This window comes from Bemisia tabaci, chromosome 1, assembly GCF_918797505.1.
Source record: "Bemisia tabaci chromosome 1, PGI_BMITA_v3".
In the NCBI taxonomy this organism is placed as follows: domain Eukaryota; kingdom Metazoa; phylum Arthropoda; class Insecta; order Hemiptera; family Aleyrodidae; genus Bemisia; species Bemisia tabaci.
The window spans coordinates 58154073-58173894 of NC_092793.1; the positions used below are offsets into that span (position 1 = coordinate 58154073).

Here is a 19822-nt window from a genome sequence, read left to right on the forward strand (position 1 = left end):
ATTTTAAAAAAGACACGAGGAATAATTAGAGGACATAAAATGCAGTTAGGCTGATTTCGGTGAAATTAGTCCAAGTATTAAAACTCGTTTAATACTTCTTGCCAAAAAATCTTTTCACATTGCTCCTGCGTTGCAGCTTTCATGCAGTTCTGCAAGAAAAAAGCTCGAATAACGTAAGAGCTCTATAGGAGTGTCATTTTCCGTTGCCAGTTTTTTGGGAGTGGTTTTAGCAGCCAGGAGCCGTACTGGAGAAATCCCACACTGGAAAACTCGCCCCTTCATGACAGACGCAGAGAAAGATTCGCGTAGAAAGATTTTTTAGCAAAAAGTATTATTCAAAGTTCCTCTATTTTAGTAACCTTTGGAGGGAAACAAACTGCGTCGGAGATCGCGTGAAATTAGCGGCATAATGCTAATGGCTGACTATCTTTCCGCACAAAGTACATTAGTGGTAATTTTTCGGATTATCGTTGCCGCACAAAATCATATTCGTGCAGATAATTTTCTGTAGTATATGCGGCAACGGCGAGAAAAATATGGGGCATATTTAAGATAAATAAGTGAACAAAGATTGAAAAAATTATTGATGTTTCCAGATGTTTGAGATCTGATTTGTGCGAAAATGATTTTGTGCGGCGACGATAATCGGAAAAATTACCACAAATGTACTCTGTGCGGTAAAGATATTCTGCCATGCTAATTAAGTCCCCATTTTCAGTAGATGCAGCTTGCGCATCGACTTGGTCGCGCAAACAAAACAGGGAAAACGATGACTTGGAAGAATAATTTGGCCTGCATGTGGGAATGTTGAAGCCGGAAAAGCACATGAATCCTTCCGCCTTCTCCCTGCATAAGATTATTTATGGAATCGATTTATCCAGTCGGATCGGACCAGCGCCGAGAGTCTTTGGAGTTGCAACCTTCACCGAGGACAGCTTTTTGCAACAGAGAGTGATGCATCGCGCGAAACGAGGAGTGCCCGCGGCCGGAGAGCTTCGCAGTCTCCTCGGGTCGATAACTTCTTCTCACAGTGAGCCACGCTAATGCACGCCTCTTGCATACGATTTGCAGACAAGGTTACAAAATAGATAGGTTGAATATTTTCCAAGGCAGGAGAAAGAGCTGTTGTTTCTGAGAGAGGATGAATGGATCGTATTCGATATGCCTAGGCAAATAGTCAAATATTCTTACTTAGATTGAAATTTGAGTTTTTACCCTAATTTTAGACGTAATAATTCGTTGCTACTGTTAGAAAGAATTCTCTATAAAAATATGCAGCATACAATAGCATTTTAAACAATTTTAAGATCCTGAATGCACATTTATCATGAAATTTTCAGCACGTCATAAAACATAGAATAATTATAATTTTAACATTTAAAATTACTAAAGGCTTATGGAAGGGAGGAACAAGGAGAGTCCACGGATTTGAGGAGTTATTCTCCCCGAAATATTGAAAACCCGTGCCATAAATTTACAGAATTAACTGACAAAATTGACAAAATTGTAAACTGACAAAATTTGACAACCGGCCTAGGCATTTGGTAAAATGCCTGATTTGGCTAATGATTTGCCTTCGACATATCGATTGGTTTAACATGTAAACATAGCCTCAGAAGTGAACTATGTAAGTTAAGGGGACGGGTTTCTTGGGATAGATGTTTGATTCTTATGAGTATTTAATGGCAACGTAAAGTAAAATTGTAAGGAATTTTCTCATATTCAGCTTTTCCTACTTTAATCGTAAAATTTTTGTTTGAAGTTATATGTTCTATTGTTTCGAACCAAACGATGCATCGAACCACTATCGAATGCAATATATCCTAAATTCCGCTGACCGCCTCGGGAATATTTTAAATTCACCCCAACTCCCCGATCCACAAATTTGCCCATTTTGAGCTCATGCTTCAAAAAGCATACTACCGTAAAGGCATCATTTGAAACAAATGAGCCTTTGAGTCAATCCAGTTTTTCACAACTGTATACTCGAAACTAAAAATGGCCCCTGTCTGTGACACAGTTTCTCCGTTATGCGTTCCTGAGTTGCGTATGTTATGCGTTTCTGATTTATGCAGTTATGCGTTCCTGATTTATGCAGTTATGCGTTCCTGATTTATGCAGTATGGGTTCCTAATTTATGCCGTTATGTGATCCTGATTTATGCAGTTATGCGTTCTTGAATTTTTTTTTTATTGTCAATTGTTTTTTTTATTGGCTTTTTTTTTGTTTGGTTAAAGAGAATCAGTCGGCTAACGATACCTAATTTTGTGTTCTTTTAAGTCTTCATATGGGTCGACCCTTTTTAATGAGTATCCATTTAGGTCAATAACTTGAGAGATCTTCATGGTAAACACCGTTGCATGGAGAAATAGTGAGCATATCAACGGTGTAAGTCGGCAATCACAGAACTCGGTTCCCGACGTCGCAGACTTCCTGTCGTACTTTATTCTTTACACGAACAACTACTCTGCGACAATTCTTTAAAACTGCCGTGATTTTTCTTCTCTGTGCGAAAAAAATTCTGCAAAAACTTCAAGGAATGATGTCAATTTGTTTTCCTTTAATAAAATGACATAGGGGCGGAGAATTTCAGACACCACAAATGAGATATAGGGTAGGTGGGGGTAAGAGTACGCACGGGGTGAAAGTCTAAAAGTACGCACTGCACTTTTTTCGCGCGCTTTGTTTGGATTTATGATGGCACCAGGTGTTGGTTGTTGGCAACATTGAGTTCCACTTGTTGACGAAGTTTTGTGCGAAGTGGATGTGTTTTGACGGAATTATGAGGCAGGTTCACTTTTCATGCGAAAAAGATCGATTTTTTTAGTATTTGTATTGTCTGTTGTGAGTAAAATAGTTGATGGAGAAAATCTGACAGACACTGTATCAAAGTGTTATAGTGTTGGCTTTAATAATCCGTGGTTGTTTTCACACCTAGCGCCTTGGGCTCAAAGTTTTAGTTTATGTTGTCCAATGTTTACAAATGGGGCAAGAGTACGCAGCCAGAATGGGGCAAAAGTACGCGCCCAAAAGTGGGGTGTAGTGGGGGCGGGGGTTATAGAAACTTCGAAATAGAAGATATAGGCAAGTTACTAAGTATCTTAATAAATTTTTATGTTCCTTTGTTCAATTTGGGCAATTACACTTTTTTATTTTCCTGTTTAAAAAAAATTGACTTCGAAAATTTTTTGGGAACTTGTGGAGACTGCATTATTTTTTTTTTTTTTCTCAGTAAAAGTGGTTAGGCACTATTGGCACCCTTTGAGACCATTTTTAGTCGTTTTCCGGGATTTAACAGCGATTTGGAGCCCAGGAGATGTTTTTAAAAGAAAAATTTCACCTGCCTACTTTTGCCCCATTAAATGGGGCAAAAGTACGCATTTTCAAATTTTTTTAAAAAAATTCGTCACGGCCATGGATTTGATTTCTAAATTCGGACAACGCAGGGCATTTGTGCGCGAGGGCTTGCAGTAGGTGCCTGATCACTTTTCCCGCCTTAAAAGTCGATTCGGTCACGAAAATACGGGAAAAACCAAAAAATGCGTACTCTTACCCCCACCTACCCTATGTGATTACGGACTTACGCCGCGCCGTCGATATGCGTTTTATTTTCCAGCTACTGCGTGTAAATCTACTTTACGTCAAATGAATTTACAACTGAAAGAACTTCTTGGAAAAAAGGAGAATTGTGTGAAATTTCTAAGACCGATGCAAATTCTGTATTAATCTTTAGGATGATTTTCGTGGCGATCATGAAACGTTTCAATTTTATTAACCACTAATGCAAAGAGAGAAAAACCGATGCAGTAGAGTTAAAGTTTCGACGGATGCTGCACATGCTTATCGACAAGGCTCGTTCAAGAAGCTTCTTCTTTTCTTCGATTACGTTTTCGCAACATAGAGCTTCATTGCCCTCGTAAAAACATGCCAGCTGCAGATTAATTTAGATGCATTTGCGAACCTACCCGCTCCATTAATCTGAGCGTGCAAGTGAGGGAAATGTTTGAGTCAGGGCGGGGGGTGGGACTGTCAAATCAGCTATTAATATTTCTGCTCGCAACTCGGAACACCCCGCGGCCTCTCCCTATTTAATGTTGTTCTGCTGTTTCGTTCAACAGAATTTTCTCGGTGACCTGGGTTGCAGTTATTGATAGATATCAGAATTTTGACGGGTAAATACATATTTTCAGTCGAAATATTTCAATGTCTCAAATTCCTATTTTATTTTTAAAAGGACTGAACCAACACCATAGCTTGAAATTTTCACAAAATATTCTTCACATAGAAAAGAAAAAATGCCAAAGTTTTCACGAAACGACGTTTAGTATTTTTCCATGTGGAAAATAAAGTAGCACTTCTATCAAGGGACTGTAGCAAGAATCAAATGTCAAGGCGCCTTGTCGGAGGGTTTTTATGTAACCAAGGGACTAAAACAAGGGTGTTGCCTCTCCCCCACCTTGTTTAAAATATACTTAGAACATGTACTGCGTGAATGGAAGAAACAAGAAAAATGGTGGGTTCATTTCAGAGACCACAGTCCCATCTCCCCTAAAGTGTAAATGTCATCTATTTTCGGAGGTCAACTCTCAAATTCGCTTACCAGTGTGACTAATGAGTGGATGGTAACGCTACTCTGCTGAGCAAAAAGTAACTCAAGTAGCGACACCATGGAGATCTGCACAGGTTACACAGGTAAGCTGGGCGGAACGCCTGAAGCGACTGAATGCAACTATTCCTGCCTCAGAGCTGTCCGTGCTGCGTCCGATAAAATGAAGGCACTCGAATATGGCCGCACCTGCAGTTGCTCATCATCTGTTCAATATCAGATGGAGCTTGTCCGAGGTATGCCAAAACCGATCTGCTCCAATGGTATGGAACCTGATGTACCTTTGACGTGGACACAACCAAAGTATTTGGTCCATTCAACTGCAATATTCGGTCTGCTCTGAGGAAAAATTTTGGTAATACAAACAGATTTTGAACTTTACTTCTCATTGTACACCCCTCAGATTCGCCCATGATGGCTATAAGTACATAAAACAATTGATGATTGATTCTAAATTAATTTGCACCCGTCCGTCATAGACGCATTTAGTGGTGACGTCATGGGACGACACTGTCGTCTCGATAACTCGAAAGTCAAAACGTGCTCCAAAAAACAAATATAACCTCCAAAATGAAAAATTGACGAAATAATGCTGAAACTATCCTGAAAATAAACAATTAATACATGGGACTTTAAAATTATGAAAGCTAGTCATTTACCAAAACGTTTGAGATCACATTCACAAGAATTGATTGTATATTACGCTGATCGTAACATCATACATCGTCATAAAGGGACCCTTCCCCCACCCTCTTGCCTACATCCCGCAGATTCCTCTATGTCGATTGATAAGGCACGTTTCGACTTTCGAGATATTGAAATTATATCGAAATGTGACGTCATATACCAAATGCATCTATACCCACCTCGACATCTATGATCAGGTCTGGATACACGATCAAATTCCGAACCAATTCTGATCAAAGTAGACCAGTTGATGGCTGATGGTCACCATGCACCACGTCTCCTTGATCAAAATTGAACGGGCCGTCAAATTTTGATCAGAATGGAGTGCCATCATTCATCATTTCCTGCCGTACGAAACATTTCTGCCAAGTTTTTATATTAAAATTAAGCAAAGAAATGATTTTAAGACTGATGACTCCCGACACTTTGATTGGTTCGGGAATTTGATCATATATCGAGACCTGATGTCATCATTTGTCATGATGTCATGTTCAACAAGTTGCTCATCAATCATCATGTGGCGAAAAGTAGCGTTGACCTCCGGACATAACTTTCACCTCACTCGATGACACAGCGGTTGGGGGGTCTCTAAAATATATTATCTCTCGACCAGAGCTTATTGACTCGCGTGGATATTCGATAATTTCGGGTGGGGAACGCAACAGAGCAAGTCTATTTGCAGTCGTCGGTAATTGCACTGGCGAGGTCGTTGCGGTGTCTGGGCAAAACTGCAGGCGCGTGCGTCGCTCGCTCTTTGTCTGCAGCGAGATGGGGAGACAACTGGTCGTGGAAGTGGGAGGACAGGGGGACTGTCTCGTCTGGCGTGCATCTGTATGTACTTGCACTTGAGCGAAGGTGAAGGCCGCCAATTTTTGACCGCTCAACGCCAGCGCAATCGAAATATTCATCTCCCGACACCCTACCCGACCAAAGACTCTCAGACGGATACAAAAGACTCAGAATGATGCCCTGCTGATTCAAGCGGTGCCCCGATGATACGACTGATTATGAATAGACTCATCGAGGACCGTATCCATAGTCGCTTTTTAAATAGATCCTTTCCTTGGGGAGGTATCGAGAACGGGTCAACGGCACCCATTTTTTAAGCGTGCCTATAGGGCTCGCTTTTTGAAATCACTCGGATGTACTGTAGTACAGCACACCGATCGACCAATGCTTTTCAAGGGGCGGTCCGAATTTTTTTTCCGTCGGATCCGTTCTTCCGTTTTTGAACCGTTCTAGTGTCAAGCCCTGAAGGTCATTCATCGAGAAACCGAATTATCCTGTTACTGGAAACCCTTGAGAACATTTTCCCGTGGAAACCGTATTATTTTCTTTCATAGGTACGTCAAATAAGCTTTTCTACGCTCGGAGGATTTAAATTAGAAGTTTAAATGCCGCCATAACTATTTAGCGAATCAGCGTCTTTTCAAAAGCGGTTAAACCCAAGTTGGCTGCATCTCCATAGTTACAACTGCAGCGAAGTGAGCAATCTCCAATTCGACCAATTGGAAGGCAGAGTTTTGGAGGTTAGGTTCCCTTGTTGATTCTCTGAGTGTAAGTTGCATTTTTTTTTTTTTTTTTTTTTTTTTTTTTTTTTTGGTGTCACGTTTTTTTTTTTTTTATTTCCAGAAAAGATACCTTAAAGTCTCATTTTAATACAAATCAATCGAAGAAAAGAGAAAAGACAAAGTTTGACTCATTAAACAGAGTAAACTCCATACTCTGCTGCTGCAAACTGAGCAATCTCCAACATGACGCAACAAACTGAACAATTTCCAAACTTTAATTTGAAATTCTGAATGAACCAATTCAGTTAAATGATTTATGATGTTATTTTCTTTGTTCATCCAATATAATTATGTTACTTTCTTTATTCAATAAAATGTATTTTCAATAAAATGTATTTACATTCAACGGTATCAAATCAATAATTCCTCCCCAATTTGCAGAGAGTACTAATTTATACACATCTCGTTGAAATGGAAATAGTGCACACACTAGATTTCAGTTCTTCGGCACGCTTTTCCAACATATTCATGTTGGATGTTTCTTCTTGTTTTTTTTTTTTAAATTCATTTTTACCTTCATTTTTTTACCTAACAATTTAAGTACGTAAAGAAGCTTAATTTAGCACATGGTACAAGAAAAATATGCTTTTGTAAATACAAATTCAAATTTAACCCTCTATGGCATAGCGTTACGAATTCGTAACAAAAATATTGAAAAAAAATTTGGTACTGTATTTTTTTATGCAAGCTAAAAAATAGATTAGTGTACCCTAGAACGTGAGAGCCAAAACTAATTCATGAGAGGGTTAAATATTTTAGTTTTCAATTACTTCATATCAAAAAGGCTAAGCGAGGACATGTTTTGAAAGTACGGAGTGAACTTAGCTGCTAAGGATTTTTCAGATTTTTTTTTTTTTGAAACCTGAATGGCAAAGAAACCCCGTTTTGAAAATGCCAAAAATGGGGTCCGTCTGAAACAGTATTTTTGGCGGGCACTGATGACGTAATTAGGCGGGGGAAACGGTGTTTGCTGATCGGCTGAACTCAAATTCAAGCATCCTCTTCTACATCAAGTCGACTGTCGGCTTTTGATTGGTTCGATTTATATGAGCTGTATCTCCACCCAGAATTTATTTTTCCAACTTATTAACGAACTTTTCGGGTTCCTCTGCGAAACTTTACATGAGAAAAACCATACTGCGACGCCAGAAAAATTCCTTGCCAGTGACCCATTTACATTTTGACAATAAGAGAGGTCTAGGGAGGCTTTTAACTAAACCCCATGAAAGGGAAAAATTTAACGGAACTCGGAAAAAATTCGTTAGTTTACATCCATAAAAGACACTTTCATAAAGCTCTCTGGTGTTAAGCGCTACCTAACCGTCCCTCACGGCTCGTCAGATAATTGACACTCCCACATTTCATCCGCCCACTTGTCGCCATCTTTTCATCAGTGGGCGTCCCTTTCGTTTCGTCCCGAGAGGATCCCAATTGAGCATTTATTTTGGAAACAATTCATTGGTTTAACATTGGGAATAGACCTTTTTAAGGGATCCTAATGTTATGCCACTGCAAAAAGTAAAAAAATATCAAAGGGACACTTTTGAAAATTTTGACATTTTTAAAGTGGGTTGGTACCCACTTTTAAGTTCGCTAAACTCATGAAATCTTTCCATAATTTCCTTAGACGTTCCCAAATCTCAATGTAAACAATCTTGAGGCCTCCGAAGAAAGTAACTGATTAAAGAGCGACTATAAATTCGACTTGTAATGATTAAAGTGATTAGATACATGTCATCGAGTCAGACAGCGGGGCTCTCAAGGTGGAAACTCAAATTCTACGGAGCAGCGAAAAAAAATATCGTTTTTCAGTTTTCAATAAAAAACGCTCTCTAATGTCAAGAACATTAAGCTCAATTTGCAAACTATAATGATGCCATTAGCGTTTGAGATGAATCGTCTCTACAGCTGGCAGTAGAGCTGGCAAAATTTATTTGTGTTTTTCTCTGCTTCACCATTTAGCGCTCTGTTACTTTGGAAATGTACTCACATGTGAAAAATTAATTTTTTGAATATTCCACCTCAATGGCCCTGACTCTGCCACACGTAAAAGTTAGCGAAAGTTTTATTTCTTCTGCAAAAATGACGGAAAGGCAAGCATATACCAACACATTAACCACTAATTATTAGAATTATACTATTACTAGCATTTACGTATAAAATACCTTTACTGGTGACGAGTCCTGTTCCCAGCCACTTCTCCAGTAGTTTATACTCGGCACTTTTCTCAATGCAAGCCGATGAACTTAATAAAGGCTGAAATAAAACATATTCGAATTAATTTAGATTTTGAAATTGACTGTAACCTTATATACAAAACTTGTGTCCTTCCTTGTCCTCTCTTCCTGCAGCTAGGAAAAAGGAAAAAACCCTTGTTCATCAGATGTTTTCGAGGCGTACTTAGATGAAATTTGGTCTGGTTGAACTTTCAAAACTTTCAGCCTTCAACCTGGTAGATATGATATATCAAAAGTTGCGGATTAACGCCTAATTTTTTTAAAGTTGCTTGGCTTGATTTTAATTGTGTTTGAAATTAAAAACGTAAACCAAAAAACATTGAATTTTATTCATGTTTGACCAACATTTTTATTCCCTAAAATCATAAAGTGCAAAAAGACCCAACTTAGCAAGTTCATACGCTTTATTTTTCACTCTTGATGGATTTCCTCTTCCGAACGGTAGTCAATTGAAGAAATCCTCAAATACATGTTCCTTGGCGTCAAATGGCTCTCTATGCTGACCATTTTGCTGCCTTCTGTCGTAAAACTGAACTGACTAAGGTTGGGTCCTTTCTGAACCAAACTGAATTATTTTTGGAAAAACGATTACCTGTGCAGCTTCAGCCGAGCCGATGAATACGAAGGGAGAAGTGCCGACCCACAGCACGTAAACGTCACCGAAATCCCTGAAATATTTCATGTACATCTTGAATAGCTCTGAAACAAATCGACACACATATGAGGTATGCGTGATGAAAAAAGGCTTCACTAGACTGCGGTTCGCCACAGCGGCTATACCTCCGCACAGAGAGCTAGAGCCAAGAATGGATACGAATCTTAGATAAATGTCCAAGACAATGATAAATGGACATAACCAGACTCTGGTTCTTTCTGGATTGAACCAGAATCAGCCTAACAGTGGCGTGGCGTGCTTTGCGATGTATCGATTGATCTGCCATGAAAGGCACCTATGAAACCTATTGGCACCTTTAACCTATGAAAAAGGATCGATAAACAGGGTGTCCGCAAAGAACACCTTAATAATCGATTCATTACCATTCTTTCAAATGGAGATATATCGATAATCGATCATTCACGCCTCGCCTCTGCAGCCTAACTACATCGAACGCTGTTTAATTCCCCACTTGTTTACTTTTCTTGTAATAATATTAACCAGCAAAATGCTTTAAATTTTGTTGGTATGTTGCTCGTTTCCCCAAAAATTCACCGAAATTTTCAAGGCATTGTGTCTTTTGTTTTTTCTGTAAAAAATATAAAACTCGAGAGGGAACTAGGCAGTCTAGGCGTATTAAATAGGCTGTTTTTGGCTAATAGTGTCCGTATGAAAAACTGATGGATGAGATACCCTCTAGTTTGCTTGTATTCACATTGTGAGAGTGCAACTTTTGACTGATGGTGCAATGTTTCGTCGAATATATTGAACAAACACTCAAAATTCGGTCCAAAAATCCATCTTTAAAACACATAAAGCACTTTTAAGGAGAGGAAGCCTGAAAAAAGCTCTGCGGTTACATAGCCCTGAGGAGAGGGGTGTCGGCCACTGCCTTACTTAAGATAAAACGCCTCCTCTTAATTTTTCAAGTGCAATAACATATCACTACAGCTTGATAACCGCTATTGTTATTTGTTGTTACAGCGCCTATATCATTAAAACATGCAATAGCAATGCTTTTAAGAGTACAAGTCGGTTTCAACATTATTTTTCGATGAAATACGCGGTTTTGCCCAGCTTTACCTGGTAATAGGACGGACGGACTTGGATTGAGGAATTCTGACGGGGGAGGGTGGGGCTGCAAAATTCGGAAAAAGTCTCTCGCACTGAATATCGACGGTGAAACTCCTAAACCAGTATCTCGTTTGTGGTGTTTTAAAATCTCCGCCCCCTTTTAATTTTGTTGAATGAGAACACATTAAAATTGGACTGAAAAAAGGAACCAGGAGCAATGCCATGTTTCTAAGATTGTACAACTTCACCCTTTGCAATAAAAGTACTGTAATCGTGCAAAAATATGAAATTTATATGGTAATTTTTGTCTTTAATTTACAGATTTTAGCGAGTAGAATAGGAAATGTTTATAGATGATCAGGGGTTTTCTTCCGAGACAAAAAAGTTGCACAATCTTAGCATAATTGCAATGCTCTTGGTTCCTTTTTGCAAAATGCAATCCAATGACTCCTTAAAAATTTCACAGAATTTTCTTTGCACAGAGAAGAAAAATCAATGAGTTTTTGAAGAATTGACGTTGGGTAGCTCTCATTTTGAAAACTGAAGTATGACTGGATGTATGCGACGCCGCAAACCGAGATACCCACGTGGTTTGGGAGTTTTACTATCGACGTATGAACGAGCCCCAGGTAGTTTTTCGAAACTTGCCCTGTTAAACCATTAAGTTAACAGGAAAGTTCTGGAAAATTTTTATCGTGAACAGGGTCTAAACAAAGTTCTCAGGAAATGTGTCATAAACCTAGTTGTGTTTAGTTCACGTTTTGTAAGCTGCAACTAATTTTACTGCACGAAGGAAATAAAAACGGGACTTTTATTTGAGACCAGTAATTAATGTGAAGTTTCCATGATTCAACAAGTTTACCCACAATTATTTTGCAGAATTTCCTCGTAGATATTTTGTGCATTATTCCTCATAGAATATATAATACAGCAGCTACAAACTGCATTTCTTAACTCCTGCAATTAAGTAAGCATTTTCTTACTTGTTTCGTTCCTCATCTCACAATGTAGAGTTACCGAGATATTTCGAATGCTGCGTCGAATAAATTCGCTTTTCCATGATAATTCACATGCAAATATGACTTCAAGTCGAGGAGATATGCGTGTACATTAACACTTCCGTTACAAAGTGAACAAATGAATCAGAATTCAGTGGTGATGTTTCAGGTAAGCATAAATTCTGTGGAGGAAGGGGGGGGGGGGCTGCGGAATCAGGAACATTTTGGTAAAGAACGCTTCCTATGAGAGTTTAATACGGTGTCCTATAATTTGAGAGAAACAACATTGTTTTCCAACCTTGAGGCACAGTTTTTAAATTAAACGGGGAAAATCTTTATAATTGAACATAACATTAGGAATCTTATATATTTTTTACCCTAAAATTTTAATTTTGCATTGATTTTCATGTTGGCATTCCAGTACGTAAATTGAAGCTGAGCCAAACATCGCCTAAATTATTTTATTATAACATACTGTAGCCATATGTAATCACCTGACATTTCGTGCTTACTATGTTCCAAAGATGTCCACGTTAGTATAATTTAGGTTTTGAATGTCTAAAATGAGAGACAAGTCTAAAACCATAAAAACTAGATTTTACCTCATTTGCGGCCTTTGCAAAAACACAACTCACATTTCAGTAGGGTTAGGGCAGAGGATTATATCATATTCACGAGCATGTTAATTAAACTTTATCGTGCTACTGTTCATTGAAACTAGGAGATTATATTTGTCTATGTTGGCTTTTGATACTACAGATTTACTGTCACACTTTATATTTTTGAAAGACAAATGGTCATCAGTGCGGCCAGTGTAACTCTACAAATCATGCTAATAGGTACCTATACTTTATGCGCTTTCGGGGATTAGTACAACGTTGTCATACATTTAAACAATCTATTCTTTAATCGGAAAATTGGCAAAACTGCGATAAAAATCAGTGATAGTTAATTTCATCGGTATGATAAGCAACACTGTAATTAAGATAAGTTATAGGTGGAACAAGCAAAGCACCCTCAGTAAGTATCACTTGCGGCCAATATTGAACGAATTTTATTTAAATGACTGGATGCAACTATTTTGGTTCTATGGAAGTCTGTGTTGCATACACACGGAAGTGAAGGCGTTTTGACTTTACAGGCACTCGCCACTTCCTTCAAATCCTCGAGGAAAAATAAGAGGGTTGAGAATAATCACCTCACTTTCTTATATCTCTCTCTTTTTCTTATTCTTCCTTTTCTCCTTTCATTCTTCTTACAATTATTCTCATCATATCCCTTATCTTCTTCTTTCTTATCCACTCATCCCGCCTTCCCTGCTCTAACCAACGCACATAAGTCTTTTTCTTTTTCAAAATTATCAATAAAAATAAGACTTATTTTGTCTTAATAAAGTCACCAGTTGTCTCTCAAGATAAGTTTTGTTTACTCCTGGAACTGACACCGTGGCTGGTTCATGTTTTCTCTTCCCGAACGCCTGCACCTCTCAAAAAATTATGCAACTCTTGAGATATTTTTTGCCACGATCTCTCCAATTTGGCACATATGATAACCCTCAAGTGTTTAATCACTCATTTTGTGTGTCTTTGCCTCTTTCGAGTGGTGATTTTGCCACAACTGCAGTCCACGTGCAGAGCAGGTACACCAGAGGTGCGGCAAAATACCTATACCGCACCTTTTCATCAAGATGGCAAAGCTTACAATTGATGAAAATTAAACCCTTCGAGGACATATTTTCTTATGATCAGCAGCCTGATTGTTGAAATTCATGTCGGCACGACAAGAATCGAAAATCGATATATTACACGGCGCAGATAGGGCTATGTTTTGTCTTATCGTGCCGACATAGACAGTTAAAGTTTCAACGATCCGGCTGCTGATCGATAACTCGAATCCGTATACTTGAAAGCCTAAACAACTTTAGACAATCAACGAACAGACCGATGGTGGCTATTTTCACGTGTTCAAACCAAAAGCTGTGGAAGACACGCGTTGTTTCGGGTATCTCTCTGAGGTAAAGGGAAGAGGTGGGCGTACGGGGTGAAACTGGAGTGCAAAACCGTTCGATTTATTCTCGTTAATGTTCTTATTTATTAAGTCAATGCGACTAAGTTCGGTCATAAAGTATTTTCTGTAGGCGAGCACATAAGAGTTTCATATTCCTGCATGCGAATGAAGAACTTAAAATCCTCCCTAAAACCCTTCAAAAAAAACCTACAAGTAGATTAGGAAATTTTCTCAATCTTTGTGTTGAAATTGCTTGAGATGACGGTGGGGTTTCAATAACAGGGGAAAAAGTAACGATATCGTCGATGAAATCGATCGAATTTCCCACGTTGCGGATTTCGATCGATCAAAAGATCCACATTTTTTGCAAAACAAATTGTCTACTTGTTGCATAATTTCTATTTTAAATTTCGTGACAAGGCCGCATCGAGGAAAAAATAAAAGCAAGCAAATCTCTAAATGTCCCTCTCCTCGACAGCTTATGCTGTCTTTAGTTTCTCTTGTTTCCTTCGGGCTCATAGATACCATACCAAATAGCAGTTAATCGATGGATTCACTAGAGGTTCCTTCATTTGACTGATATGCAATTTGATTCCCAAGGAGTTATAATAGTTGCTCGAGGTCCGAAGTTGCGCACTGGAAAAAAAACGTATTGGATCTAGAGTCCAGACTCTTAAAAATATCGACAAGAAAAAATACTCTTGATTCAATCAGATTTAAGCTTAAATCAAGAACCAAGCCTCTTAATCTGAGCGGATTTCCTTTTGATTTAAGCTTAAATCTGATTGAATCAAGAGTCCGTTTTCTTGTCAATGTTTTCAAGAATCTGGACTCTAGATCCAATGTGTTTTTTTCTCTTTTTTTTCTTTTCTTTTTTTTTCCCCAGTGCGATCAGAGCAAAGCGCTCTCAATGATGACGTGGATCGTTGCCCTTCAGATCGATTAGACTGTCGAGTGTGAATTTCGGAGCTAGTGAGAGTCTGCGGACGATTGGAACATTTCTTTTTGGAGACAAATTTTCACGAGCTTTGCTTTTTGAAGATCGTTTAATCGAGAGTACTTTTATGGGCGAAATGTGGTGATCCATACTCTTTGGAAACCAAAAAATTGTGTTATTCTCTGCATGACTGTCTGTCAGTTAAAGGTTCCATTAGTTTGTATAGCTGTTAATAAACAAAAAAATGACACCAATAAGGAATAAAAGAGGAAAGTGGATATTAGCAAAAAAATTAAACTGCGTGAGAATAAGATTTGAAAGCTGAAATGAGGATCCAAGAGTCGGCGCTCGATCAAAATATTCACAATCTCAATGCTCAGACACGGATTTGATCGAAGGGCCCATTTTGAACTAATCGTTATTATCTCTCAGTATCGATCTCCCTTTTTTAAGGTGTAAATGCTTTGAAGTTGAACTTCTATTTATCGGGCTGCATTTTGTTTGTTGATATTACCTTTCTCCCGATCACTTGTTATCAGATTTTGGTGTTTACCAAATCCAAGTGGCCTGATGATGATGTGTACGTAACATTGAAATAGCTATCGCCTAAAATCTGATAACAAGTGATCGGGAGAAAGGTAATATCAACATGTAAATGCTTTGTTTTGTTGAGGCACCTTCAAATAAGCTTACGTACCAATCAGCTCACCAAAAACTCATACGAAATCATTAGTTGCGTTTCTGTACCTACGTTGGGAAAATAGGAATGATTATTTATTTTCGCATATTATATTATTTATTTCGACGGTGCAAGTCGGCAATCACATAACTCGTTTGCGGTGTCTGAAAATCTCCGCAACTATGTTATTTTTTTAAAGGAGAACAAATGGACATGATTCCTTGAAGTTTTTGCAGAATTTTCCTCGCACATAGAAGAAAAATCACGGCAGTTTTAAAGAATTACCGTTGACTAATTTTCCGTTTAAAAAATAAAGTATGACAGGAAGTCTGCGACGTCGCAAACCGAGTTATGTGATTGCCGACTTTCACCGTCGATTTACTATCAATCTTTGAAGCTTACACAGAAGACCGTCCATCAAGATCCGTCAAGATGCGGTTCGAAAAAATTTACTGCGAGGCAAGATCTGTATCAAGAAATGGCATAGGCTCTCGACTGCAATTTCGATACCTTTATTTTTTCCTTCTCACTCCTTCTTGTTACTCCCAACATTTTGATTAGGAAACAGTTTTGGATGAAAATACATATGATGTCGTTGAAATTTAAACATATATGCCTAATTTCAGGTGCGATTCAGATTTTCTTTAAATTTTTACATAAAACATAAGGCGAAATTTCTCGTTTCTTCCAGTGCAGCAATTTTGCATGACGTTTTCTCGGAACGCCACTTGTACCTACTTGTAATGTGAATGTGAATACAAAATAGAGCGCTGCCTTTTTCTATGCACTTTAATATATGTCGTCATTCAGAATTTTATATTTTCTCCAATATTTCAACATTTTCCTCTGCTTGTAGGTGAGTTAAATGAATTTTTGAAAATACCCAGTATTAATTTGACTAGCTTCCGAAGATTTCAGGCAAATTTTCATAGATAGCAAATCAAGGGCAAATCAGAACAATCAGAGGGGTAGAGAGGCGTTATTTCAATTTTAAAAAAATACAAGTAAAGAAAAGATTACAAACGAAATGTAACGGAAATGCCTGCAGATCCTCTGCTTTCAATTAGTTGTGACATTAACCTGGAGTTTGCTGGTCGGGAAGGTCAAGGAGGAGAGAGGGGGCAAGGTCGTCGAAAATTAGTCTTAAACACTATGTGCTGCTTCGCAGCGTCTTGAAGATTGTCTTCATATTCATCTTGAACTACACAAAATTCTGAGCCCTTGGGGCCGCGCGCAGGACCTCATTTGAATCAGAATTAACTTCTTCTTCGAAATCTAAATTCCAAACTTTGAAACATTTTCAAATTTTCATCCTTTGAAGTGATCGCGTTTAAATAGAACATTTTTAAAGTTTCATCTATTTTTTGGCACAGATAATTCCGAGCCACACTTTGTTTTTATTCAGAAACATTAAAATTCACTATCTTGCACAGACCATCAGTGCAATAAGGCAAACTAAAAACAATCACAAAATGAAATTGCACATTATGTAACAGACGAAAAAGGCCGATATCGATACCGTTTTTTTTTTTTTTAGCTTTCCTAGTGCGTGTTTGGAATGAGGACGTCATTATTGCAAAATTATGACAAAAATTGAAATAATTGTATAAAATGTTCGAAAAACTAGTATTGACGCGAGACCGACCCATGAGATGCCATGCGATCCAATCAAGGCACAATACCTAGCTTTTCTCTGAAAATCTATTCTTCTTCGTCTCGCGCTTTCCTTTGTTAGATCCGCATATAGTCCTGAAAATATTTATTGCAAGCGATTTTGATCATTTATGTACCGAGAGAGGGTCACAGGGCGCAAAGTTGCGCAATTTCGTGCCTATTAAAACGGAGGATTAGAATTTCAAAAACTTTCCTCTTGGAACTACTTTTAGGAACTGCAATACTTAAATACCCATGAGTGGAGTTTCGTCTGGCATTTTTGTTTTTGCTCGAAAATATTCTCAGAACAACCTCCTGCGTTGTGGGGTCAGTAACTCAATTTTTAGGTTTTTCGGACTGAAGTACTTTCCTTGGTAAACACTCATACGAAAAGGACTCTCAGGGAGGTTTTGAGTCAATTTTTCCCTCACAATCCGACCTCAGAAAATTGAAAATAGTTCCTAAAAATTTTATGAGGATTCATGAATGGAGGCCTCCACTTACAAGACTGAGGATCTCTAATTTCATGAGATAGAATGCGCACTGATCCGCTATCTGAGGCCCCTGAAATTAAAGGAGTTTTCTGATAAGATGTCTCTTGGGACCGGAGACATTTGCTCTTTGGAAGTGCAAACTTTTTGTCGCTTTGCCTCCAATTTTGTTTGACATTTTGTTTTGTCCGAAAATGTTCCTTGAACACCCACCCCTCTCTGCTGTGACGTTAATGACTCAATGTTGAGTTTTTGGTGACCAAGGTAGGTATCTTTTCCACGGACACGTAAGGAATTCTCAAAGAGGTTTTGACTCCAAGTTCCTTTTAAAATTCATCCAACCTCACTCAAATTGATAATGCTCCTAAAAAATTTGCTTGCGACGAATGTAGGTTCCGAGGCTTAAAATCTAGCGACTCTATGAAAGAGAATGGGAACTGACCTGTCTGAGGCCCGAGAAGTTGGAGTACATTTCCTATAACGGGATATCCTTTGGGACCGGGAATATTCTCGTAGAAGGCGACATAGCGACGCCTGCGAATGAGCAAAACCACCAACACCAACACACACACGATGGCGGCTAGAACGCCGCTGACCGGCCGCCAGGCCCACTCACCCGCACTCATACTCATACTCGCTGCCGTAACCATTATCGCGACAAGTGAACTTGGTCCGTACCTACTCAAAGCTTATATAGCGCCTCCACCTCCGCTCCACCGACCACCGCGCTGGCCCGTCCCGGCTCCGGTCGTCCCACCACCGGAGGCCACCCTCCTCGGGGCTCCTCGGCTCCGAGGGCTACTCAGGCCCGTCAGGAGGGGCACAAAAACTACGCACTTCTGAGGGGCGCAAATCAAATCCTATGGGTTCCAGCCGTGGCGACAAACATACCTCTGTTTATTTATTTAATTTTTCAGAGATTCTCACGTTTATTCCTCGAGTCTCCTTGTGCCCCGTTCTCTATTTCTTCATCCTTTTATCTTTCCTTTCCCTTTCTTTCTTTCCTCTCTACTTCCTTCGTTCTATTCTCCATCCTCTTGTTTTTCTCCCTCTCCCTCCTTTTATTCATTTTCTCCTTATTCTCCTTCTCCTTCATCTCTTTTTCCCTCTCTAACTCCTTCGTTTTATTCTCCTTCCTCCTGTTTTTCTCCTCCTTTTATTTATTTTTTCCTGATTCTCCTTCCCGTTCCTCTCCTTTTCTCTCTCCAACTCCTTGGTTCTATTCTCCCTCCTCCTGTTTTATCTCCTTCTTCATGTTTCCCTTTTTTTCTCCTTACTCTCCTTCTCCTTCCTCTTATTTTCTCTCTCCACCTCCTTCGTTCTATTCTCGCTCCTCCTTTTTTTCTCCTTCTTCCTCCTTTTCCTCTTTTTCTCCCCATTTTCCTTCTCCTTCCTCTCATTTTCTCTCTCTAACATCTTCTTCTTTTTCTCCTTCGCCTTTTTTTTATCATTTTCCTCTTTCCATGTATTAATTTTGCAGTTTGCGTGGATAATGATTTTCCCGCGTGATAACTTTCGGGGTACTTACTATTCCCCCTCACGCCTGTCCCTAACGAGGAACTCAAATCGAAAATCACAGCCGTGATTTGTGCCTGCTTTAGAGAGGACGAGGCAATCCACCTCTGACTGGCGAACGGTACCCGGCAGTTTTCAAGTCTGCTCGTCCATATTTTTTTTAGCTCTTTGAAACACATAAATTGGCTTCTGCCCAATGTTGAATTCCTCAATAAGTGTAGAAATTTACCTATCGAAAACTTCAAAAATTGATTTTCAAAAATAAAAAGTTTCCAGATCGAGCTCTTCTTGCGCAATGATGCGCACACGGCGCTCAATAAGAAAGAGTATGGAAGAAAATGAATCCGAAATGCCGTAGTCCGAGATTACCAAAGGGTTCATGGTTTGGTAAGGAATAGTGGAGTTTGATGGGGATTGTAGAACGCCAGGAAGCGCTTTGCACCTGTCTGATTATGATCAGAGGTTATTTTAAGTAGTCTCAAAATGTTCCTTAAGAGCCAACCAGACCCGCTGCGATAGTTACCTCATTTTTATTTTTTCCGCCTATGAACCATTGTTTCTGACTCTATCACATGTCATGCAGTTGTTACAGACTGAAACAAGTTGACAACCACCAAATGTGCGAAAAAATTGCGGTGCAAAGTAGTAGAGCTGTTGGAAGCCATTGGTTGAGAATGGGATAATTATTTGTGTTTGTTACGCCAAAAAAGAT

General features: G+C 39.0%; 1 protein-coding gene across 1 annotated transcript in view; it reads right to left on the reverse strand.

Annotated features, from left to right (window-relative positions):
• Positions 1-18277, reverse strand: part of LOC109043181 (cytochrome P450 4C1) — a 31552-nt gene extending 13275 nt beyond the window's left edge. Inside the window, exons 1-3 of the mRNA XM_019060298.2 lie at positions 18038-18277; positions 9694-9800; positions 9030-9120 (exon numbers count right to left, since the gene is read on the reverse strand). Of these exons, the coding sequence (XP_018915843.2) occupies positions 9030-9120; positions 9694-9800; positions 18038-18245 (406 nt within the window). The 5' untranslated portion in view covers positions 18246-18277. The remainder of the gene's footprint in view (positions 1-9029; positions 9121-9693; positions 9801-18037) is intronic.
• Positions 18278-19822: the final 1545 nt, after the last annotated feature.